General features: G+C 36.3%; 1 protein-coding gene across 11 annotated transcripts in view; it reads left to right on the top strand.

The window, feature by feature from the left end:
- The first annotated feature begins 5,980 nt into the window (after positions 1-5,980).
- LOC125646096 (arf-GAP with SH3 domain, ANK repeat and PH domain-containing protein 2-like) overlaps positions 5,981-27,743 on the top strand; it is an 87,104-nt gene continuing 65,341 nt past the window's right edge. For all 11 annotated transcript variants that reach the window (XM_056141635.1, XM_056141632.1, XM_056141628.1 and 8 more), the window contains exons 1-8: positions 5,981-6,433; positions 17,755-17,827; positions 19,917-19,997; positions 21,471-21,532; positions 22,499-22,623; positions 23,084-23,159; positions 27,292-27,345; positions 27,456-27,541. In XM_056141635.1, coding sequence (XP_055997610.1) covers positions 6,308-6,433; positions 17,755-17,827; positions 19,917-19,997; positions 21,471-21,532; positions 22,499-22,623; positions 23,084-23,159; positions 27,292-27,345; positions 27,456-27,541 — 683 coding nt within the window. In that variant the 5' untranslated portion in view covers positions 5,981-6,307. The remainder of the gene's footprint in view (positions 6,434-17,754; positions 17,828-19,916; positions 19,998-21,470; positions 21,533-22,498; positions 22,624-23,083; positions 23,160-27,291; positions 27,346-27,455; positions 27,542-27,743) is intronic.

The raw sequence follows: 27,743 nt of genomic DNA, 5'->3' as shown, positions 1-27,743 counted from the left end.
TTCCCACAACAATCTACATGTAAAATTATATCTGTATATTCTGCACCTCGAGTATGGATGAGGAGCGAAATTTTATTAATTTGCATATTCCGCTCCTATACAATATGTACACCTCAAGTATTGAAATATATCGTAGAGGAGCGGATCGATTTAATTTTAATTAGATTGTTCTCATAACTAACTTAGGTTTGTATAAATATGCTGGATAGCAATATAATCAACACTGCATATAGAAGGGGGAAAACCTACTGATAAACATTTAGTAATAAGCAATATGCTCCTCTTGGTTGAGATGAAGTGCCTCGGAAATTAATCATTTAAGTGGTACTTGAATAATAACTGATCCTTTAACCAATATATCTACGTATTTGAAAACGAGTTTAGAACCACTAACAAGTTGGAGGACAAACTGAATTAATTAGTATGTATAAAGTACTCCATGAGAGAGTTCCCGAGAATCCACAGACAAAGGAAACTAGTACAAAATACAATTACTCGAAATTGTGATAACTATTTGATTTAATAGGCTTGAATTGTTTAAAAATAACTCTGCGCCCTTGTATGTTAAGCGCTCTGTATACATGTACACGCATATTCTAATTTGTTGTATGATCGCTTCAATACTTGACAAATATATTCTATTTTGTTCTTCTCCAACTCCATGACAATTATGTACATGATACATACAAATAGGCATAGGAACTCGTACAATATAATATAATGAGTCCAATCGATATGAACGTTGATGCAATAAGATAGGTATCCTTTTGGATACTTCGAGATCGATCGATCGATCGAGAGAGAGAGAGGTCTTTACTCCCTCTGTCTTTACCCCTCTTTCCCTTTGTTCCTATCCTGACCCCCCCATTCTTCAGTGTTCCATCTCCTCCCCTTCCCTCGCTTACTTCCCTTTTCTCGCCCCCTCCCCTCGCCTATCCCATTTCCTCGCCACCCCTCTCCCCTTCCCCTCGCCTATCCCCTTTCCTCGCCACCCCTCGCCTACCTCCCTTTTCTCGCCACCCTCTCCCCCTCCCCTCGCCTATCTCCCTTTTCTCGCCACCCTCTCCCCCTCCCCTCGCCTATCCCCTTTCCTCACCACCCCTCTCCCCCTCCCCTCACCTATCTCCCTTTTCTCGCCACCCTCTCCCCCCTCCCCTCGCCTATCCCCTTTCCTCGCCACCCTCCCCTCGCCTATCCCCTTTCCTCGCCACCCCTCTCCCCCACCCCTCGCCTACCTCCCTTTTCTCGCCACCCTATCCCCCCTCCCCTCGCCTATCCCCTTTCCTCGCCACCTTCTCTCCCTCCCCTCGCCTACCTTCCTTTCCTCGCCACCCCTCAACCCCCTCCCCTCGCCTATCCCCATTCCTCGCCACCCTTCTACCCCTCCCCTCGCCTATCTCCCTTTCCTCACCACCCCTCTCCCCCTCCCCTCGCCTATCTCCCTTTCCTCGCCACTCGGGGCTCTCTCCCTCTGTCATATTGTAAATATTGAATCTACCGGCTGGCAGTAAATACAAAATTTACAATACGACACCTCCCCCGAAACGAAACTTTTAGAAAACGTAACTCGAACCACGAAATGAAACTCTTACATCACGATTAACGACGAAAATTTTATTCATCGAGATTTTCACAGATACACCTTTGATAAATAATCAGCTATTTTAAATGAACAGACTAAGTGGATGTAATACATTCATGTATGCTAAATCGATAAATACATGCACTACGATTTTGAGAATACATGTACTGATGAAAATACACATATCTATCAAATATATATTACATTAAGGTTTCATATGATTACGTAATGTCTGAAAATTACACGTATTAGAAAATATGAGATAGTGGTCGTCATGTATTCAATATTGCGTATCATTCATAAGAACATGTCATTACTGAAAATTTCATCCAAGATATTTATTGTCATGGTGTGTGCTATTTTTAATAATTACTACTCTGGGTGACTCGTATCGGAGTCATGGGTGCAATCAATAGAATTAGATTGACAGAGTTATCTTTCTTGACATTTCAATTTATGAGATCTGTAACTCTGAATTTCATATCTTTAATAATATTCCCGACTCATTTCCAACAGATGTGGTGCAGTGGTTTACGTCTTGTGATACTCTCGGAAATGGGACTGAATGATTGATATGATGTAGTACTTATCGTAATAAGGATCGCAAATGGACATACTAATTATGTAAATTTTACGACGAATAGCTATATAGGAAACATTTTGTGAGAATCAGTTGATTAATGCGTAGGTTCTTCCGTTTCGCTATTTGAATATGTAATAAAATAAATTGGTTGGTTGAGTAGCTATATGGAAGCGGAGAAAATATATCCTCGTGACCTAATTTTCATCGATATTGTACTTACTCATCTCTTTGTACAAAGTTTTGATTTAGGAAGCGTCCGTTAAAGACAATTTAATTTTTTGTTTTGTTTTTCGGACTTTGTTTAATTTTTTGTAAACTATTAGTATGCTCTAAAAAAGAACCCTCTTCATTTATATCTTTTCACTGCTCTGAAATATTGAAATGCCCGTCTCTATTTATGTTGTTGTTGTATTGATTGATATTCCAGTCAATTAAAAAAGGGTCTCTCTAATTATATTCAGATGTTTTTATTTGCTTGTGTGTTGTCCCATTAGAGAATTCTTAACTCATTCAGAGACGATACCTCCTTTTGGAGGAAGTAAAGAATGAATGAATGAATGAACCAAGACCCCCCCCCCCCTTTAAAACTTAATATGACGAATGTTGAAACGAATCGATTAACAAGTAAACACTCTGTATACCACACGGGTCGCTTACAACCATATATAGCTCAGTGACTATAATAGCTGTATAGGTCAGTGAAATCATATATACGCGGAGCGCTTACAACCATTGAAATCTTATATACCATCAAACCAATATTATTATATTCCTCAGAAATCTGGGGTTATTTCAATCCTTTTTCCAAAAAATCTACTAACTCCGGTGGTACAATAGACAAAATTTACTCAAACCAACTTTGTGATAAACTACATCTCAAATTTTGCAAATCAATACTTGGGGTACATAAATCTGCAACAAACTTTGCCGTACTGTCGGAATTGGGAAGATTCTCCCTTCACTTTGACATATTAAAAAGTATGTTAAGTTACTGGTACAGACTCGAAAATCTTGGTCAGTCATTTCCACTATTGTTTGATGCATATCGAGAATCAAAATTACTTTTTGAACAAAACAATTCATCATGGTTTGGTTCTATAAACTGTTTCATAACCAATATTAATGGGATTAGAGATTTGCCCATTAAAGGGGCATACCAGTTTAAAAAGGCTCTTAAAGATTGTTTATTCAAACATTACATCAAAGAATGGCATTCACACCTTACATTAAATTCAGATAAAAAACTAAGTTGCTTTTCTACTTTTAAACAAAACTTTGGTTTTGAGAATTATTTGAGTTCAATTAAAAATTTTGAACAAAGGAGAAGTCTAACACGTTTCCGTATATCAGCTCATAGACTAAACATTGAAAGGGGACGTTACCAAAAAATCCCTCGACACGAGAGATTTTGTCTAAGATGCAACAACAATTCAGTGGATGACGAAAAACATTTTTTATTCTCATGTAGTCATTTATCAGAAGAAAGGGTTATTTTATTCCAAACGATAGACAAATCATGTAAGAATTTTGTAAAGATGGACAGTGATCAAAAACTTATATGGCTAATGACCAATGAAGATGAAAATATTCTCATCCAAATTAGTAAGATGATTTTAAACAGTGGGATATAATACTACAAATGTTACATTTCATTGCATTATGCACATTTTCTCTCTTCATACTTTACACCTGTAGGCTGTCTTGGCTACTGGGAGTACAAGACCAACAGTCTGGTACAACAATTTACTACCAGATTGTTAACAGGCACTGTCCCTTGGTACTCCCTGTAGTCAGGTCAACATATCGTGTTTTTATTCTCTCATATAACGTTATTCTCTTTTATATAAGTATTCTAACCTTCCTGCTTTAGACATAAAACATCCAGAACAACTGGATCCTGCGTGTAAATATGTAATATACTAGCATGCTGTATTCAGTAAGATGATTTTGAACAGTGTAATGTGATACTGCAAATACATGTCTTTGCATTCTACACATTTCCTTTACTTTACAATAGTAAGCTGTCTTGGTTACTGGGAGTACAAGACCAACGGTCTGGTACAATAAATTTATTACCAGACTGTTAACAGGCACTGTCCCTTGGTGCTCCCTGTAATCAGGTCAACATATTGTGGGTTTGTGGTTTTTTTTTATTTATTTATTTTTTTATTTATTCTTTCATATAATGCTATTATTCTCTTTTATATAAGTATTCACACGACACTATCATTATCTGCTATCCCAGTAACTGTTATGTGAGGCAGTTGGGTTATTTTATTTATCATGTTGTTAATTTAAATCTTGTCTGTAATCAGTATTTCATATATAATTATAGATATGTGCAGTGCAGAAGTGTGAACTCTGTCAGTATTACCAGTAGTACTTCTAAATGGTTATTTATTTTCATTGTTGTAATTAATTGCCTGTTAACATGTACATGCCCCCTGAGGGCCCTTGATTGGTGAATAAACTATTATTATTATTATATACACGGGGCCCTTACAGCCAGTGAAATCTTATATACACGGGGCGCTTACAGCCAGTGAAATCTTATATACACGGGGTGCTTACAGCCATATATACATCTGTAGCTCAGTGACTATAATAGCTGGGCCGCGTTCAAGATCGTAGCGGCTACGTAGGGCTCGGTAGCGCTACGATCTTGAACAATGTGCTAGGCTAGCCCTACGTAGGGATACCAAGCGTTAATTCATACAGTGCGTTCAAAATACCTAGATATCTAGCCTAGCAGCTAGGCTAGCCGCTACGATCTTGAACGTAGCCCTGTATAGGTCACTGAAATCACATATACACGGGACGCTTACAGCCATTGAAATCTTATATACATGTGTACGCGGAGCGCCCAGTAACTACAATAGCTGTAGGTCAGTGAAATCTTATATACACGGGGCGCTTACAGCCTATTCTCTTTAGAGAAGTCGAGAGGCATAGCCTTCGATGAAAGCTATGCCTCTCGACTTCTCTAAAGAGATTACTTACAGCCATATAAACTCAGGAAGGGTTCTTTACCGGAATCACCTCTTTATCGTGACAACGCCTAAAGTGACATTGAAATCATCATAGATAAATAAAATAAATACCCCCCGGCGGATCAAGGAATTTGTGATGGGGGTGGGTGGGGTCTAGCACTTGATCTTTTTGGTATTTTTCACAATCTCCACCCCACCCCATTTACGCCTTTTGCTTGTGTTCATAACATCTTGGGGATATCTTAAGACAAGTTTTATACATGGAAATGCTGTGATTATTTATCACGTGTCCCCCATGTTCTAGTCATTGTTCTAGTCATTGTTATCGTCATACTCAAACCTGATTTTGCTGATTTAAAGCTTACTCCCAATGGGCGAGGGGTCTGGGCCTAGGCGGCCCCCAGAAGCTCTGCGGTAAATGGGGCAAAACCCTGCATTCTGAGCATTTCCTGGCACTCCTTTTCACTTTTAAATTGTCTGCTTCTTAAACAAAACTTTTATATACTTTTAAAGAATTCTTAAGTGATATTTGTATATGACGAAAATATTGTAGATATATATCAGTGTGTTGTCTTATTTATCCTACAATTAAACGATACATTGGTGTTGTTAAAAAAAAAAAGCAAAACAAAAACAATGGCCATACAAGCGCTTTGCATATGTCATTGGGATGTATCCCGTAAGATGATTTGATTTTACTAGACGGATGGCAGATGCGACCGTAGATGGTGATTTTCTCCCCCATAAAGGTAATCAACCGCCAAAATGGTACTTGTTTAATATTTGATAAAGCCCGATTCCTACTGTAGTCAAAGTGTTCTCCTGTGTTCGTTTTGGTAGTTTGTCGTGTATTTGTAAAAGAAAATCGATATTTAAGATCATTTTCTATATTGTAAGCTGATAAACATATAATTAATAGATGATCAATGTTCACCCCCCCCCCCCCACCTTCCCCGCACATACATAATATACAGTCCACTATTATTGGAATTGTAATTCGATCGGGTTCGAGGTCCGCATCAATTAGCAAAAACAAAATAGAGGCCATTTTGAAAAAGACGATTGTGATCGGAAGACTAGAGGGGGATCTTCCGCTATTTGTTTCATACAGTTATGACCATTGCTTAAGAGTTGGAAACTTTGGAAGACAAAATGCCGGAGCAGATACCCTTATCGGACTTTGTGAATGACACTTGGGATGATTTTAAATCCCCCACGACCTCTTCATTCACGAAAAACATGCCTAACTATAAGAACTTGGTGTCAAATCTTGAGGAAGTGAGTAAACGTTTAATTCCGTTCACCCTGCACTGAACTTGTTTCAACAGGGATTTTGTTTTCCAATTACTACGCAATGTTTTCCAATCTACCAAGTTGTTTATTTATAATTTTAATGAAATTTGCTGGTGTATAAAGGTCTTTTTCATTTTTTCAAGAAAGGAAAACGCCCACTTGTTATACACCATACTACATGTCTTTGTCAAAAGACGCGTACTGATGTTTACTCTGTAATTTTACAGGACATCAGTACATCTTTTTAAAATATTTAAGTTTTATTAAAACATGACATGGCATAAATATATCAAAGTTAATCTAAATGTTCTCTGAAATTTAATTTAAATTGTATTAAAGAAAATGAATGTGTAATTAATAGATTTTAATCTAGAATGTAACATCATCTATGTATCTAGCCAACTTTTCCATTGTTGGTGGGAAATTCCTCAGTGTAACACGCTGAAATAACAGATAGATTGTGGTTCAAAATGTTCAATGTCTTAAAAAGGCATAAATTTTGCATGTATACGATAACTGATGAAAAGATGCTAATACTATTTTGTCAATCTCGCAATTTTTTTTCAGTGAGTAGACCTGAAAAATTCTAGAATACAGGAAAAGACACATTTTTTAAAAAGAAAAATAAATATTATTTTTTCATGTTTTTTTTAATTTTTTTTTTTTATATATATCCTACATATTTAATATTAAGAATATTCATCATTGTTCTGACATCTCTTCAGTCAGTGTGAATTTATAACACTGTTCTGATAACTATCTCTCTTTTCCTCGTCTGAACTGCCACCACTGCCACCGAGTCTCCCACTCAACATCATTCAACACCTGTCAGGCCTATCACTGCCTCATGTGCTTACTTATATATTGAACACTATTTCAGGATTGTGATCCAAACTTCTAAGTTTCTTAAGATCCAGACTTCTAAGTTTCTTAAGAATTGGAGAGAATTTCCATCAGACATACTGACCTAGTAATGTATATTTTGAATCAGACATTGACCAGAAATGACCATTAATAATGCAGGAATGGCAGTTGTGGGGTGTTTTTTTTTTGTACATGTCTGTTGCTCAGCAGATACAAGTAGTCCATTTTATTCTTTATCTTTAGCTAATTTGAAGAAATTTCAAAAGTGTTGAATTGTTTCACCACACTATCTCCACACTGCTGTAAACATGTTTATACATTTTGTTCTTTTATAATAGGCTCTTTGGGAGTTTGCTGGAAGGAGGTTTCCACTAAAATCAAATACATCACTAAAGAGCTTCTCATATTCTAGTTGTAGTCCTGTAAATCACTTATATTTTACAAAACTTTATTTTTAGATTGATTTATCCTGACAGTTTCAAATTTATGTCAAGCCTGAAGGCAAAAGAAAGTTGTCATAAATAAAAATGAATTCTATACAGTGAGTCCTTGTTATGAGAGAAATAGAAATCCAATGTAACTTTCTGAATTCGGATTTTAAACATGGCATTCTTCTACTATTGATTACCAAATATATGTATACAGTATCAACAGAGTTTGTTGGGAGTAAAAGAATCGGCTGCTGAATTCGATTAATTAATGTACATATGTACAATCATCATACATCATGATACATGTAAATGTGAATGCAGATTATGATGATTTGTGCATACCTAGACAATTTGAATAATAACCACATCATTAAATGTTTCTGCATGGATTGCTGCTTGTACTTACATCTGAAGCAGTCTGTGGTATATATAGACCATTGCTTATTGATTTCATACTCTGTACTTAGATCTGAAGCTCTGGTATATAGACCATTGATTTCATACTCTGTTAAGTCATGTTTGATAACGATGTAATATGATAATTGACTGACTGTCAAATATTTTATGTATATGTTAATATTTTTTCCCAGTAACACTTAAGACTATAAGTACTAACGTTGTCAATCTTGTATACTTCTGTATAATCACATGGTCAGTTGGTGCTACTCTTCCATTGTCTCCTTGTACAATATAGCCCCTTATGTTGCTTCAGTGCCTGTAGTTACCCTTGTACAGTATAGCCCCTTATGTTGCTTCAGTGCCTGTAGTTACCCTTGTACAGTATAGCCCCTTATGTTGCTTCAATGCCTGTAGTTACCTTTGTACAGTATAGCCCCTTATGTTGCTTCAGTGCCTGTAGTTACCCTTGTACAGTATAGCCCCTTATGTTGCTTCAGTGCCTGTAGTTACCCTTGTACAGTATAGCCCCTTATGTTGCTTCAGTGCCTGTAGTTACCTTTGTACAGTATAGCCCCTTATGTTGCTTCAGTGCCTGTAGTTACCCTTGTACAGTATAGCCCCGTATGTTGCTTCAGTGCCTGTAGTTATCCTTGTACAGTATAGCCCCTTATGTTGCTTCAGTGCCTGTAGTTACCCTTGTACAGTATAGCCCCTTATGTTGCTTCAGTGCCTGTAGTTACCCTTGTACAGTATTGCCCCTTATGTTGCTTCAGTGCCTGCAGTTACACTCAGACTTTCTGAGCCTTTTTGATCCCAGAGATGTACAGATGGTTGTTGAGAACTTTACATCCGTCATCTATACAAGATATCTTTAAAGGCATCATTTGACAGACACACGAGTACACGTACAGGCGTTTTATGATATCTATAGGAATCGCGTAATGTTGTCTCTCTGACTTGTATGGTTTCCTTTTTTTTTGTTTGGAAATTGACCTCAGTGACTTTTTCAATAGATGACAGCTCTAGATAAACAGATTAACTTTTTACATGAAAGAGGTTATCACAATATTTATGTTGCCTTCAGTGAGCATTTTGAATACACAGATAATATTATTAAAGATTAAACCGGGGAGTGGTCAGACAATTATTGCTGTTACACAAATTAATTTGACAGCATTCAGGCTTCTCTAATGTGTGATAATAATTCATAAGTGCATGTACCAGTAAGTAATGCTGTACCATCCTTATATAGGGTTTTATCTCATCGTAAAGCACACAAAGAATGTGTCAAAATTTCAAAGCCAGAGGATTAAGTAAATCATGGCTCAAATTTTTAGCAGACTTAATGTCCAGCGAAATGGTCATTGTGGGTGACAATAGGGTGGGAGATCTGAAATAAAGGCATGGTGGGAGATATGAAATAAAGGCAATGTTGCTTATTGTCATGCATATACATGTATTGTAATAATAGCATGATATTTTGATACCGCGGACTATTGAACCCAGGTTCACTTTTTCGCTGCAATATAATGAACACCCCCCTCCCCCTTGTAAAATATTGAACCAGGGGTTCATAATATTATGGCTTTGAAATACCGACCCCGGGTTCAATTTTTTGCAGTAAAATATTGACTGCCCTTGATGTTTTCATACTGTCACAGTCAGTACAACAATGGTTTGCAGTATATCATGCAGTTACTCCAGTCAGAGAGTCAATGGCAACATTTTTACTACCTGCAATAATGTAGCCCTCTCCAAAAACGTAAGAATAAAAATAAAATTGCCGGAGAAGGATACATTATGTATAGGTACAGGCTCTAGACATTTTCAATAAATATGATAAACACGATTAAAAAAATTTGTTCCTCTGCGAACAAAGTCTGTGATTTTATTTGATGTTATCATACATATGTATTTTTTGTTATATATTTTTTTACATTTAATTTTTGTCTTAATTTATTTTAAAATTCATTTATTTTCATTGCCACATAAGTAATGGTTGACATAAAGAGCCACACAATGAGAAAACTAGAATGAAACTTGAACATATTTTATGTATACTGTTTATAGACAGGATATGTAAGGCTAGTCTCAGATATTATCGTGAGGGGAGAGTGAACGATTGATTTGCCATCTACGCTGGTAAATCCCTAAGCAGGTGATAGGTCATGGTTTTGCATTCTTTTTATTCACTAATCAAGGGCCAGCAGGGGGCATAAACAATTTTAACAATTAAATATTATAACTACATGATACAATATACATATGTTAAGGGTTTCTACATTGACATTGGTCTTGAATTGGCTCATAATACTGATTGAAAATGCACTGTACAAGTGTGCTATATGGGTAGTAAAGTAAAACAATATAATAAAATGTCACGAACACAGAGGGTACCAAGGGACGGTGCCTGAGCCAAGTCAATCAGGTTGGCAGTCTTGTACCTTAAGTATTTGAGACAGCTTATTTATAGTATACAATTTTAACAATTAAGAATAACTACATGCATGATACGATGTCACATGCATACCATATACACATGTTAAATAGTCAAGACCGCTTCCTAAGTTGAATAGTTTAGTATACAATTCTAACAGACATAATAGTCTAGTCAATCTAGCAAATCACCTCAAAGTAATTGCAACAGAAACAAACTCGACGGAATTTAATAAACAAAAGCGTGATTAACAACATACAAAAAATCGGACAAAATCGGACAATGGGAAATATTTAAAATTTAGACTTAAATGTTTTAGCAAACCATCGATATTTTGTGGTGTTTACGGCACGCCGTACACGTAAAGGGGAGTAACTTAACTGTGACAGTCATTGGAATAAAGTTATACACGACGATCTAAAGTGCATGTAATAAAAAACGCGATTAAACAGCTTAACAGTTGTATTAAAAAGGTGATTTTAAGACCTTCTATATACATACAATATTGCTCAGCATCTCATATTCTTTGCCGACTTCCATTCCCGGGGAACTTTCGCGAATAAAGCTTCAAAATATTTTGTTTGACCCTCTACTGAATTAATTTTAATTATAAAACACAATATTTACTTTAAAAGTTATGAATAATCAATTATAAATGAAATCTTAAAGAATTAGTGTCAATTTACAAGGGGGAATTACGGTTGTTAAAAAAAGAAAGTATGGAAAGCCATTCGGGTTAAAAGTTTCAGTTATTTTGTATCTTCATCATTTGAGCAAGCGTTTTGTATTAAAAACTTTTATAAAACTAAGTAAGTAAAGTATTTTTGCTTTTCTTTTTCAAATTCAGGTTTGGGGAGTCATTCATGGGTAGTAATAATGATAATAAAACATTGATAATATAAATAATAAAAATCAATGTAAGTAAACACTTGCGCATAGTATCATGATTTGATGTAAAATCGAGTAGTTACTCTTTCTAATTAGTCTTGGGCTCACGACCTGCGGAACCATATCTCCTAGCAGCATGCGAACAGCGCGCTAGACCGCCCGGCCATCTATTCAAGACAAAACTTGTTTTCGATGACGATGGAATTCTCGCCACGCTGGCACACGATCATTGAGAATGGAAATGGGATACAGTTATTTATCGTAAATTTTTGAGGATCATACAAAATGCACATTGTGTTTGAAATGTCTATATATAAAGCACAGAAATAGCAACGAACTCTGAAATAAACATAACTGCCCTAAGGGACGAAATCAATGTCGGATGAAAATTTAAATTCAATTAGTTAGGGGGAGGGGAATAAAAACTCCCGCAAGTTTCTGTCATCCGACATCGATTACACTTTAGTGCAAAAAGGAAAAAGACAAGCGACTGTTGAATACCACATAATATTTAAAACATATTAATGAACATTTAATAGATTTAATGTACACTTTCATTTGTGAATAAACAGTAGAAAAGGTATACAGAGGTATACAGAGTGTTATTTATAATTGTACGTTTCCTTTCTTGTTATTCGATTAGTTTCAGCATTTGTCATATTAAGTTTTAAAGGGGGGGGGGGGGGGGGGGGGTTCTTGGTGAAAACTATGTGAACTTAGTTTTTTGTGAGACATTGAATTTTTGATCTTGCCCCTAATATAAGTGAAGAATATCGTTAAAACCAGACGTCTTTTTAGGAAACGAAGTTAGTCAATCCTTTCCCTTTCTACATGCATTCACAGGATGCGACAGAACGTCAAAAATGTTCGGCATCGGAACAGGTCCTGTATAGTCAAAATGTAGAGAAATCGCGAAAAAATTCTGTATATGATTAGTTTTTAAATGGAGGCAGGCTACTGACAACAAGTTGATGGTGAAGGGGTTTCAACTGTTTCGTTTAAAGTCAGCATTTCGCGAATTATATGGTCGTTATAACAATCTACTTTGCCAATACAACCTATCATTGGGTCAAATCTGCCTGACTTGTTTCATATAGATTGTTAGGCCGTTTTTGGCACAATGATATTGAATAAGGGTAACTCCGTTTGCCTTATTAAGATATAGAGCTCACAGCGGGTGTAACCGGTAAACAGGGGGTGCTTACTCCTTATAGCCCATAGGCATCTGATCCCACTTCTGATATATCCAGGGGTCCGTGTTTGCCCACCTCTCTATTTTGTATTGCTTATAGGAGTTACGAGATGGATCACTGTTCATTATCTTCACCTTCCTATATGAGGATTTCATAGAGAAAAAGATATATTCTGGTGTCGATGTCATATCGACTTTGTACGATGGAATACCATAGAGACACTTATAGGAGATTTGCTATGTGAAGAATTGTCTAACACAATATCATTTTTATAAGTTCAGTCATTGCCACTAACTACTAACTACAGCTGCAGAAAAGGAGCACTGCAAGAATTTTTTAAGTCATAGAGTGGACTAAAGAAATGATTAATTTGGATCCTTCTAATTGGGGCTTATCACTGTTTTCAGCAATTCTTGTATCCGTTAAAACTAAATTACAAGTCGCGTCAGATAAACTTTTGAACGTTTTTAAATTCGCTGTAAATGCAAGGCAAATTGTGACACTAGCCGTTGTACTTGTAAAAACATGGACTGAACTGTACTGCAATTACTCAAATGATTACTTATATAATTATCAGGCACGTAGCAATAATGGCTCTACACCTTTTATCATTACATGCAAAGTTGATAAATTTTTACGTACAGAGGTCGATTTTTAGACAGATTGGTTGCTCTCCCTCCTCTTTTTCTTTTTTTTTTTAAATAGCATTGTTGTGAACTGTACACAGTGGAAGTGTAAAATTGAACTGAGAGAACAACCTTAGCCCCCCCCCCCCCACCAACACCACACACACCATCAAGCATTTTTATAACTTTGGATTAAAATTTACTTGTCAATTTTCAGGCAATATTGTGAAATTATCTTCACACACCCCCCCCTTTTTTTTTACGATGCTGCGTGCCTGATTCAATTTGCTTTTAATTCTATGTGTCCATTGTTTTTAAAACAGATTACTCCTGAAATTCTCGGTATTAATTGCACAATAATTTGGATAGAACTAAACATCAAATACGGCTATAACCCCCCCCCCCCCCCTTTTCCCAAACTCTAGAACTTGACGAAGTGCACGTATTAAAGATTTCTTTATAAAACCGAAGAAACTGAACCTTGTTTCGTCATAGATGCAGTACAGACTGTTAAAACTCAGCTTAATAAAGAATTTGGTAACGTAAGCTTTATTATACACTGTTTTAAAATACTACATGTATTTATGTGAAACATAGGACTGGAATGGTAAGCGGGCCTCCAACTTCCGATGAAAGGGGGGGGTATCTGCAAAAATGTAGGTCATCTTTTACAGACCATTTTTGAAGGGGCACTTGTTTTGTGTTAACAGTTTATTTTAATGTATAAATCTTCATGTGGTAACTCATATATGCCTAATGGACAGGAAAAAGTATTTTCTTCCAAAATCCAGTTTTTAACGATTTTTGTTGGAAAATGAAGATTTCAGCCCAAAATTCGGCAAGGGAAAATAAATTTTGGTGCAGAAAAGATAAGTTGTGCATTTGGACGTTTTATTCTTAACTTTATAAGATCAATGCCATCTCTTCTATAAAACAGTCATTTCCAGTTTTTCACTATTTTTGTTTTAGAAAAAGGTAGGTTTTCCTACCTAAAATGGTATTTTTCATATATATTGCCAATAATCTATATATCTTACTTGTTGAGCAGTTTTTAAAATAAATCCTAACTTCATTTTTTTTATTGTTAGACTCAAATGTATGACAAAATGTGGGTTTTTTTCTTAAAATTTCAATCTTTAACAATTATATTCAAAAAAGCAAGACTTTACCCAAAAATTACAGTCAAGGAAAGAATATATTCTGCTGTAAAAAAAATTAATCGAACATTTCCAGGTTGAAATTTAAGATATGAAACTTAACTGTATGTTACATAAAATGGACATTTTCTTCAATTTCCAGTTTTTAGCGATTTTCATGAAAAAACACATCCTTTTACCCCAAAATTCCAATTTTCCCATGGAAATACAAAAGCCGATTTTTAATATGTTGTTTGCATGTGTTTTCTTGCATGAATAATCAAAATTTCATTTCTGTTGCAATTAGTTTGAGGTTTTGCTCATTTTTGAGCTAGATTGACTAGACTATAACTGATTATATAATATAGTATGTGTAAATGAATTGTTGAAGACGTGCACACTGCATGCCTGCACAGGATACTGAATCATGTCATGTTGAGTGAAATTACAACTGTTCGTAAGACCTGGCTGCATTTAATGAGATATATGTCCAGTGCATTTATCATATAGATGTTGTACTTTTATTTGTTACACAAAGAAAAATTTGAGGTCCCATTGTCTCCCCAATTTTTTCTTGCAATGGTGACTCATTCCAAATGTTGCATGCACCGGAGCATTAATTCTGTTACTTTGTTACAGAAAATTCGTTTGCAGCATATGCATATTTTGTCATGTCTGAATTAAACGTACACTTCCTGACTGACAAATGAAACGTGCATCATTTCTCTGCTGTGACTTATAAGGATGCATATAACTTAACAAGAGAGATTTTTGTATTTTGAGATTGTCCCTTTGATAGGGGAAGTTTTTTTTATAGTATTATGACAAGTGACTTCTATATATGGTGCTGAAATAAACTCACAAAACCTTACATACTTTGAGAGGGCATCCTCACAAACCAGGGGTTATTGTTTCATTCTGATCCACATGTTGAAAGGGGTGTGTATGCATATTGATTATCACTGAAATGGGAGTTATGATCATATTAAAAAAGTTTGTCACATGATAAATGGGGTTGTCAAAGCTCATACTTGAAATAAAGAATGAGATAAATTTCCTTACTGATAGGTAAAAACTTCCTGAAACCTAGAATTTGAATTTTTTGATCGGATTTGCAGCCTGGTTCGTGGATCACGTTTATATGAGACACCACGTAACCTATCATTACCAATGTTCATAATGTGTAAACATTTCCTTTTAGCCGATAAGCAGCTAGTCACATGATAATAAAGTAGTATATGATCGTAAATATATTTTCCTTAATGATGTCAGCATTGCTTTACTTTGTCTTTTTAAGGATGTAACATACTCACCTAAGGTGAACTTGATATCCAATGCCAGGCGTGTAGCCAGAAAGAAAATGAAGTGTACGCAAAGTACGGCAAAGGGTTTGGTGGCTGTTACGGGGTCCTGGAAGCTCCTGGGTTTTATGAATGAAATCACCTTTTTGGCCCCCCCATGTCGTGTGTGCATAGTTGATGGCATTTTAATAATGTTTATTAAATTATAAGTCGGAACTAATAACACAAATTTATTTTTAAGGCCCAAATATTTTAACTACAGAGCTTTCTCTTTCTGAAATGATGTGTACGCAATTGCGTACTTGCGTATAGGCAACTACGCGCCTGAATGTCTACCTAAAACATACACAAATGTTACATGTATGAAATAGTCAATGTAAAGTCCTTGTAAGTACACAGATTTTCTATTTTATTTATTGTTTAGATGTGGTTTATTTCAGTATTATACAATTATCAAAATTGTATGTTATAATGTCGAGTATTCTTGTTATGCTTTCTTCTTTCTCGGTACGGAAATTCTGTACAGTGATATATATGATTACTACAGTAACTCCGAAGAGTCGAATCACGTCGAGTTGACAGACGCGGATCATCGACCTGTCAACGAGACATGATCCAACTCTTTTGGATCAAGTTACTGTAGTAATGGTAAATTTATCATATACCCCCTGATGTATTTTAAATCCATATTTATAAGATGATAAATGTAATCCAAATTATCAAAAACACAGACATACAGTGAAATTATATTTTGTGTTTGCAGTTTTGTTAGTGACACGGTCAAAATTTTCCACAAAAAACTTTGCATTGATGCATTTTGACGTCATCTGAGTTTCATAGGATACTGATACGGAATCAGAAAACTTGTGTGGTGATCTGGAAAACCTGATCACACTCTGTGTGAAATCAACAGCATCAGAAACTGAAACATTGATATGTACTGTAGAAGTACTTTTTTCCGCGCAGTATTAATTTACGCTATATGTACGTTGTCACAAATTTTCTGCGGAAATTTATCCCAGCGTACTTAAAGTAAATGAAAGACATTAAGTGGCAATCTAAGAAATCCGCCCAATTTTCTACCCGCGGAATAAACAGAAATTGTGATTCCGCGGACTTATGAACCCAGGGAAAAAAGTATGTTTACAGTATATGATAAATTAGTAGTACCATCTTTATATTAGCAGCTTTTTAGAAAATAGTCTGATTATAACTTCATTACAAATTTATTTTCTCCTAGTTAGCCCAAATCAAATACCTTGTACAACTATTATATGCTGATTTAATATGTACATTAATGATAAGTATGTGCTTGTTAAAATGTGGACTGATCCCAGCTGAAGGTCGGAACACACAATGTCAAGGATTCCAACCCTATATACCTAATTCTATTAAACTCTGAGACGAATGCCTGCAGACTGTCAGACTTAAGAAAATGGTCGGCTTAGAGGGGTTGCTGGTGAACTGATGAGATAAATATTTGTTAATTTCCAAAGCTTATACTGTTCATTGTCATTGCTTTAGATTATCTATTAGCATTATCCATTTATTGACATTTTTGTGGTTAATGTGATGATTTAATGACCGGAGAAGTATTCACTGATCTTGGATCGTGAGGGGAATATTGTATGTCGAGGGTAGGTAACCTAAAAGAAATACACCTGATATATATCCTGGAGGTCAAAAGGTCAAGGGCACAACATAACTTCCATAATACATTTTCATTGCATGATTAGTTACCAGACTTTCCCTGTTATCTACTAGAATTAGTCAGTTCAAATGGGAATTCGGGTAAAAATTTGATGAAAATCAAAAGTGCATGAACCATTTATGATTGATATTTTAATGAACCACAGGTTCATATATGTTTTAAGTTTTATGAACACTATCATGACAGTATCTTTGTCACATTTTTTGTGAACAAAATGTTTTCATTATGCTTATAAAATAAAGCAAGGATCTATTGAAATCTTAAATACAAAATGTATCATTAACTCTGTATTAAAGAATGTGCCTATTTTTGGTTTTCAGAGACTGGACACAGACCGCAGTGGCTTGACTAAGATGAAGAAGTCGGTTAAAGCGCTGTACAATGCTGGGAAACGTAAGAAAAAATTATGTAATGCACTCAGAAAACCTTAAAAAAATCAAGATGGGAAATAATGCAGTGATATCATGGTTTTACTGTTACAGCATGCAGATAATTAATAATGCTGTACATAATCAACAATCAGAAAATCTTCATTGCGAGAATGAAGACTTGACTTGGTATTGAGATACCATCTAGCATCATACACACAATTCAGTATAAAACAGAAACAAATCACATTTGTTACACTGTAATAAACATGCTGAAATTTCTGGTGTACCAGCAGTTCAGATTCATAAAGGAGATGCAGGAAGTCCGTTAATAAATGCCTCTTAGTGTGATAGTGTGGTCTGAAGTAGATAAAAATTATGTTCATGTGTAATTCATAGTCGGTGAAAATTCAGGAATGCCTGAGTTTTTATAAAGACGAACTGCATGACATAGGGATAGAGAGGTGTGGCTAGGTATCTGTGTAGAGGGGTGAGGAGGTATTTAACCTTTGACCTGGGTTGTGAGGACAAAGTGCACAACGATGAGACATTTTGTCCCTGTGAATGTGACCCACCTTCATATTTTTTTCCTTCAACAAATAAAAACAGGTTATGAAAGATTTAGATGCAAAATACCATATTAGATGAGTGTGGACTGGGGACAAAGGGTATGGGGGGGTGTTTTGTACAATAACATGGGTCTATTTTCTTGTAGGGAAGGGAGGATGTCAGAGAGAGAGAGAGAGAGAGAGAGAGAGAGAGAGAGAGAGAGAGAGAGAGAGAGAGAGGTGATACAGCTGACACTTGCTCTGCTATTACCAGTATAATGTACATATTATAATGCATTTCCTTCAGAACCTGTAAATATCATATTTATGTGAGTGTATGTTGGACTTATTTCCTACTGAGATTTTCCCTTTTATCTGCGTAGAGAAGTAAGACCAATAAGTTTACAAACAAACATTTCACACCCTACACAAGGCTTGGTACATTGTTTCCGCACCTTGGATATTTTCCTTGATGTAAATATATAGGCGAGCAGAGCTTCACTTCCTGAGGGGAAGTAACATGGACTCCATCATGTCCCACCAGTTACTAATTAAAACCTTAATCAAAGGGCTCCACCATGTTCATCAGACATAGTTTTAATTATAGTTTTAATTAGATTGACAGGAAGGGCCTAGTTGTGGAGGTTGAATGTTCCATTATCTCTGGCAAAATTTGAGACCGGATCGAATCTCTTATCAGATTGAGAACAGGATTGTTTTAAAAAGCACATGTATGGAATGCTTTAAATCTCAGAGACACAAAAAAAATCTGTAGATAAATGGCCCTGCACGAGACCACTTTTAAGAAAATGTTTTGCCCCCTTGACCTAGCAAGCTACATTTAATGGGTAGGTAGGTATGATGAATATTTTTATTATTCTAACAATGCTAAATTATAAACTCCCAAAAACACAGTGACTATACTTTGATAATGTTTAAAGTTCAGGGTTTTTTTGGGGGTGGGGGGTGGGCTGGTATTTACAATTAAGCACACTGTTTTTGCTGGTACTGCCAGATGGCTTATTGTTTCAAAAGTCAGCCTTTTTGAATCGCAGATATTTTACATGAGGTTGTCTCGTATTGATTTGAGCAATTCAATGTCAGTCCAAGAAGTAGCAGATGTAAAATAAAGACTAACATCAAAGGGGATGAAAAAATTTCGAAATGTTTTTAAGAATATTATCATATCTTGTAGAACACTTAAAAAGTTTTAAGTCAGGTGGAGATTTTTTACAGTCAGTAAGGTGAGGGCAAACCATTTTCTAAGGTGGCCTGAAGCTCATAATGAGGAGCACAGAGGGACATGAGTATCCATAATTCCATTTAAAAACAACCCTTGTGCAATAGATATAATCAGATTTTGTCTAAAAGGTTAGCATCATGATTATGTCCGCATGCAATTAAAAAGCTACAGAGCATTTGTTTGGGTTTACTTTTATTTATACATTGACCCCGTTTATAAAAAACGACATGCCATGTTATTGGAAAGCCCAAATAGTCTCTGCTTTTGTGCTTATATAATTATTGTGTGCACAAAATGTCATTCAATTCCTTTTTCTACTGTAGGTCATTTTGAAAGTGATGTTACGATGGCAGAAAACTTAGAAAATGTCAGTAAAAGTAATGTGGAGCAGGATAATGAAGTAGGTAGGTTCTGTTTGGGGTCAGCTGAGTGCAAAGTGGCAGAAGGATAGACCATGGCTGCTGTGTGTAGTAGGCTTACCTTGTACTCAGATACTACAAGAGACACAGTCTGTACTGTAGCACACATTGTGTAGCTGTACTCTGTCACAGTCTGTACTGTAGCACACATTGTGTAGCTGTACTCTGTCACATTGTACTGTAGCACACATTGTGTAGCTGTACTCTGTCACATTGTACTGTAGCACACATTGTGTAGCTATACTCTGTCACAGTCTGTACTGTAGCACACATTGTGTAGCTATACTCTGTCACAGTCTGTACTGTAGCACACATTGTGTAGCTATACTCTGTCACATTGTACTGTAGCACACATTGTGTAGCTGTTTTCTGTCACAGTCTGTACTGTAGCACACATTGTGTAGCTATACACATTGTGTAGCTGTTCTCTGTCACATTATACTGTAGCACACATTGTGTAGCTGTTCTGTGTCACAGTCTGTACTGCAGCACACATTGTGTAGCTGTTTTCTGGCCGAGTCTGATCCCCATGGGATTGTTTACCATTGAAAATTCAACCAATTAATTCTCTAATTTCATATTAATATTTGAAAATAAATGATGGTATGAATTGCAATGAAAGGTGAAGTAAACGAACGGCACTGCATCATGCCAGCATATTATTCTTGATGTGTTAAATGCTATATCAAGATTTTAGTGGAAAGATTCTACGAAGAAATACCATATTGCAGGGCTCGAAATTAACATATGTCTGTCAGTCTGTGACTGGTTAAACAGGGCTCGAAATTAACATATGTCCGTCAGTCTGTGACTGGATAAAAGTCTGGGGGACTGACTGACATTTGTTTTAGTCAGTCCGTTGGGACTGGTTAATTTTCTAAAGCATCATTTTGGAAAATATACTTCTGAAATTTTATACACACATTTGGCATGCTTCTATCTGTAGATATATTACACCAATCTGATTCGTAAATATAAATCCCACATCTAAGTGTTACAATATTGTCGGAGGCATATTGAGTTCAATTTCATTTTAATAACATTAACAAAATAATTATGTTTAATTATTTCTGGAAAACTCTGTTGGACTGGTAAATTTTTCTGTGGACTGGTTGAAATTATACCCAATAAGTCCGGCTGGACTGGTGACATACAAAGTTAGCTTCAAGCCCTGATATTGTAGTACACGTCTAATCATGTGATATTGTAGTACACGTCTAATCTTGTGATATTGTAGTACACGTCTAATCATGTGATATTGTAGTACACGTCTAATCATGTGATATTGTAGTACACACCTAATCATGTGATATTGTAGTACACGTCTAATCATGTGATATTGTAGTACACGTCTAATCATGTGATATTGTAGTACACGTCTAATCATGTGATATTGTAGTACACGTCTAATCATGTGATATTGTAGTACACGTCTAATCATGTGTGCTTATCTTTTAGTCGAAGGATTTAAGAATTTCTCCATGATTGCCAGAGAACTGTCAACTTCCTTAAATGACATGGTAAGTTGATTGATTAACATTATGATGTAGAACAATTTTTTCATAACATGTTTTATTAGTTTGAAGGAATAGCCGCTGAAATTATTTTATCAATCTCATTGTGAATTGAAAATGTTTCAACTATCTGTACATATGCATTTTCAAAGTTGAGCATTTCCTTCCAAGAGAATTTTTTATTCGCCCGCCTTTAAACGGGACATATTATGGTACTGTAACAGCGATATCTGTATGCCCGTCCGTCCGTTCGGGGTTTTCTCTTTATAATTTCATTTCCCTTTCACATATCATGCTGAAACTTGCCGTGTAGCTTCTTTGTGGGTCACTCTGGATCATACTGCATTTTTTATCCATTTAGACCTTTTTTCCAGGAGTTTTGCGGCCTTTGCCCCTTTATTTGGAAATAATTATTATATGGAGGGTACATAATTTGTCCACCCTACTCCTCCCACAGTTTTCAAGTGAGAGCCTTCTTATTTTGTGGAGTGTTTGTATGGGTATTGAAGATGTGCATGTGGGATGGATTTTGATTTTCTGCAATTTTTTTTTTAGAAAATTACAGGTTGTTGAACTTAGTCTATTTAGAAATTAATATTCTATGAAGGGTTCCTAATTTGTCTGCCCAACTCCTCCCACAGTTTTCAAGTGAGGACCTTATTTTGTGGAGTGTTTGTATAGGTACTGAAGATGTGCATCTGGTGAAGGATTTTGATTTTCTTCCATTTTTGAAAAAAATTGCAGGTTGTTGAACTTGATCCATTTTGAGGAAATCTCAATTTTTAAGCTAAGACCCTTTGTTGATATGAAAGTTTGTCACAGCCTCATGATGGCTGATACTACCTGAAGCAAAGTTATACAAATTATAGCACAAGAAAAACACCCTATGTAAGCATTTCACGGGCGTATTATGTACCGTTTGCGGTACTCTTGTTTTGTTTCATATCGGAACAATTTTCTAATGTTATGAAGGTATCCAAACTGCACACCATGCTTCTGTACCCACTGGAAGCCTTCCTGAAGGGAGACCTGAAGGGCGTGAAAGGAGACATGAAGAAACCATTCGATAAAGCAACAAAGGAATATGAAACCAAATTGTAAGTCTCCAACTTATTTCATATCATGAAAGGTGTCAGCCCTGTAAACGTAATTCTAAGCAATAAATTAAGTTTTAACCCCACCCCCACCCCAAATAAACCCTTAAAAATTTATTACTGGTGCATTCATGTCAATTCTTTTGAAATTTAGATAAAGAAATACTTGTTATATTTTGACTCAAACTTTCTAATGCATATCACTTTAAGAAAATTGCTGGAAAGATTAAAAGTCATGAGTGTTCGTTTTATAGTTATTGTGCCCAAATCAATAGGAACAAACTTCAATCTGTTTAATTACGAAAATTGGTCTTTGTTCTTATAGGAAAAAGTGCCCTTTTGTGGGGGCGGGGGTTGATAGGGCCCAAGTTGTTACTACAGTTTTACACAATGACTGATTGCAGCATATGGAAATTAGAAGATTTGTTCAGTTATGTACATAGTTTGCTTTGATACATTACAGTGGTAAGATAGAGAAAGAAAAGAAACAACAGGCTAAAGATGCAGGCATGACTCGGACGGAAGTGGACGGCTCAGAGGTGTGTTCATTTTACCTTCTTATAAATGTTAGTTCATTTTGAATGTTAAGTTTGAGTTTTATTCTCCAATTTCCATTTTATTTTATTTTTTGATTCAAGGTCATATCACAAAGTTGAGGTCATTCTGGGTTCATGATATGAAAACTTGTCAAGTCAATATTTGGTTATGTATTGGTCAATACATTTATTTGGTTGATTGAATATATCATGCATACAAATCATTTCTTGCAATTTCTTAGGAATGGATTGTGACCTTGATTAAGAATCAATCCTCAGAGGTCAAGGTCATATGATATTGCATGTGTATACAGTCAAACTAGCCATAGCGGTCACCTCTATTCCGTGATCACCTGGTTCATGTGGTCAATAAACTATTCCGTGATCACCTGTGGTCAATAGATATTTTCTCCTGATGAATTGTCCTATAAAACTGTAATGCAGTCATCAAATTTCATACTAAACCACATTGAGGGTTCTTAATAGAGTCAGATGATTTCCAAATAATTGTTACTAATGTAAACAAATAAGCCACAGCTACACCTTGATTGACAATGGTTTTCTCGGGGTGAAAATTTTCATTGTTACCCTCAACTACATGCCCTATTTATATATACTACTCAAAATTTGATAAGGATCACTAGGTTATATGTGTGTAATTTACCACTAACATAACAAAAGACATAAATTTGACTCAGAAACGTGTTTACTCAGGTTATGAATGAAAATTCATGAACGGCATGAACTTTTATCAATACGGAATGCTTAAAATCTGATAACAACACCAAAAGGCATTTCATTACAAAAAGTTAACAGCAAACCAGAGAAAGAATTACACAGTTTTTGGGGATAGTCCATCATTACACTTAGTCGATGAAGTGTCAATACCGGGTATGGCCTCCCCTTGCATCAATGACGGCTTGACAACATCAAGCCATGCTGTCAATGAGCACCCGGATGTTTCCAATGGGAAGGTTGTTCCACTCTTCCACGAGGGCGTTTCCGGGCTCTGCCAAAGTTGTGGGTTGTGCTCTACGGCGTGAAAGGGCAACCTGCAGCATGTTCCATACATGCTCAATCGGGTTCAAGTCCGGCAAGCGCGCTGGCCAGTCCATATGGACAATTGTCTCCTGCTGAAGGTACTGCTCCACCACCCTGACGCGATGAGGACGGCATGAACTCAGGGCCAACAGCACCAGCGTAGGGTCTGATGTAAACATCGAGGATCTCATTCCGGTACTCGCACCCCCATCATTGTTCCTCTCTCCAGGACATGAAGATCTGTTCTTCCATCCCTGCTGATTCCACCCCAGACCATGCTGGAACCACCACCATAACGGTCATGTTCACTGATGTTGGCATCATGGAAACGTTCACGTTGTCGTCGCCACACTCGGTGCCTCCTGTCTGTAAAATCCAAACAATACCTGGACTCATCGGTGAACAGAACTTGAACCCAATTGTTCTGTGTCCAAGTGACATGATCTTCAGCACAGTCCAATCGCTCCCGCCGGTGTCGAACAGTCAGAGGGACTCGAACACATGCCCTTCTCGAGTTGAGACCTGCATTGTGAAGCCGATTCTGTATCGTCTGAGTGGATGCGTTCACCCCCGAGGCGTTCAGGAGGCCGTTACGTAGGCTGGTTGCTGTCCAGAAGGGATGGTGTCGTGCCTGAAGAGCCACAAAATAGTCTTGGCGTTGGGTTGTCGACCTCTAACGACCACCCCCATGTCGGTGTGCTGCTGAACCAAAAGTTTGCTGTCGGTTCCAGGCCCTGTTTACAACGTTTACTAGTGACGTTTAGTGCATTTGCAACGTCACGTTGTGAATAGCCAGCATCAAGCATTCCAATACATCTGCCTGGTTGTTTTGTCGTCAGGCGACGCCTTACACGTTGAGGGGGCATTGTGTTGATAAACGTAGTGTAAACACTCACTTTTAGAAAGAATCGGACACCAATGCCTGAGTGAAAATCGTGCAATGGTAGCAAAAGCATAAACTGTGATGAGAAACGCATTTCCCATGGCATGAAATGCACGTGCAAGTTTGTTGAAGACGTTTTTTATTTCACTTGGACACAATATTGCCAGTTATGCAGTTATTAATTTTTTAAACAGAAAAATATCTATTGATCCTTATCAAATTTTGAATAGTATATTTACCCCGTCACAGTGCATAAATGTCTGATGATAGCTGATACTACCTTAAGTATAAACGTTCTACAACTCACAGGCATGATGGCATTTTCATCATGTCTGTTCATTAATATCATAGACAACAGACTCCTTGATAAAACACCTTATTGAAGCTAGTGACGGGCGTATTATGTATTGTTTCTGGTACTTTTGTTGCAAAGTACAACCATTGGAACAAAAGAGAAAAAGGCATAAAACAGTAAAAGAAGAAATAAGCAGTTTGGCTTGTTGGTGTGTCCAAGAAGCTGTTGTATGCAGGATTAATGTTTCTGGTCCCTATTTTGTGGCGTAAGGTAATTAGATATTAAGATATGCAAAGGATTTAGTCAATTTGGACAAAAACTGAAAGTAAATTTTGTGGGAAAATTAACTTCTGTTCAAAGATCACTCTCTATAAAGACTACTTTTACTGGTTCCTGCTAATAATCACTCTCTATAAAGGATACTTTTACTGGTTCCTGCTAATAATCACTCTCTATAAAGGCTAATTTTACTGGTTCCTGCTAATAATCACTGTCTATAAAGGCTAATTTTACTGGTTCCTGCTAATAATCACTGTCTATAAAGACTACTTTTACTGGTTCTTGCTAATAATCACTGTCTATAAAGACTACTTTTACTGGTTCCTGCTAATAATCACTGTCTATAAAGACTACTTTTACTGGTTCCTGCTAATAATCACTGTCTATAAAGACTATTTTTACTGGTTCCTGCTAATAATCACTCTCTATAAAGGATACTTTTACTGGTTCCTGGTAATAATCTCTCTCTATAAAGACTACTTTTAATGGTTCTTGCTAATAATAATTTTATACAGGTTTGACTGTATTTTGAAACCCTATATTATGATCTGTGACCTGGGGGGTGGGGGGTGGGGGGGGGGGGTCGTAAATGTTTGTCAAAATCATATCTCAAAAGTCAAGATCATTTGAGTTTGTGATAAAAGCTTGGCATAATTTCCGTATTTTGTCTAATGATCCTTCACAGTGACTTTCATCAATAGACACTGAAACATTTCCTGTCCTTTCCACAGCCAGCACAAGGGATTTTAGACAGTATAGCTTATATATTACATTAGGGAAGTCAATCAATGTTAGGGATCATCTCATTTACAAATCATCATCATATAGCCTCAGTCCAGAATAGGTCTGAGATTTAAATAAGATTTTGATCCTGCTGTCATATAGCCTCAGTCCAGAATAGGTCTGAGATTTAAATAAGATTTTGATCCTGCTGTCATATAGCCTCAGTCCAGAATAGGTCTGAGATTTAAATAAGATTTTGATCCTGCTGTAGTAAATGGCTGCAATGAGCAGGCCCCTAGACCATAAACTGAGAATAGACTTAAGTAAAAATTTTGATTACTTATATCTTAAGATTCATTTAGCACAGATATTAAAAAAACCTTGCAGGTTTACAAATAAAAAATAAATAAAATGCAAACATACTAAAATTCTATTTGTTTATGAAAATTATTTCAAAAGTTAGCAGGATTTGAAATGTAGACTTTGAGTCTATTTTCAGTGTATGGTCTTGAGGCCTGAAGAAGTTGTTATGTTGCCCTTTTAACAGGTCGTTATATCCAATGTTTAGGATATTATTTCCTGCTAATGCTGACTTGGCAGTATATGCGTATTAGTGCGTATTGATTTGAAATGGTGATGGGTATTGTCAGAGGAAGAAGTGGCCAATTTCCTTTATTTCCATCTCTTAAGACCAGGCCTGTCTCTGCTTTAAAGTAAATGAAGCATTTTATTGCAAAGTCATCATTAAAGTTTCTCGTGTTGCCTTGTAGTGTAACACCTGCATCCCACATGTAGTTGATTACACATAACCTCTCGTAACTTCTCGGAGATAGTATCATGAATCTACAAAGAAATTCCAAGAGTCTTAAATAAAACAGGGCTTCCTTCAGTAATTAAGATCTGAAATTTTACAGATTGCAGAAGACATGTTAAAGGAAAGAAAGGTTTTTCAATTACAACTATGCGAGGTAAACACATGAAATTTGAATCACATTTATTCATTTCAAAAGAATGAGTTTGACAGATTGGAGACTTTACTGGATACTTTAGCAATGTAGAAAAGTGCATATCTTTGCAGTACCTCATTAAAGTTAATGATATCAAAACAAAGAAGGGGGTGGAGCTGCTGCTGCATTTAGTGGAGTATTATAAAGCATTGAAAGTGTAAGTAGAGAGAGAGAGAGAGTGAGAGTGAGAGAGAGAGAGAGAGAGAGTGAGAGAGAGAGAGAGAGAGAGTGAGAGAGAGAGAGGGAGGGAGGGAGGGAGAGAGAGTGAGAGAGAGAGAGAGAAAAGAGAGAGAGAGTGAGAGAGAGAGTGAGAGAGAGAGAGAGAGAGTGAGAGAGAGAGAGAGAGAGGGAGGGAGAGA

The sequence above is a fragment of the Ostrea edulis genome, chromosome 6 (genome assembly GCF_947568905.1).
Source record: "Ostrea edulis chromosome 6, xbOstEdul1.1, whole genome shotgun sequence".
Taxonomy (NCBI): Eukaryota; Metazoa; Mollusca; class Bivalvia; order Ostreida; family Ostreidae; genus Ostrea; species Ostrea edulis.
Note: the sequence above shows the minus strand (reverse complement) of the source record. Positions and strands in the feature narration are given on the sequence as shown.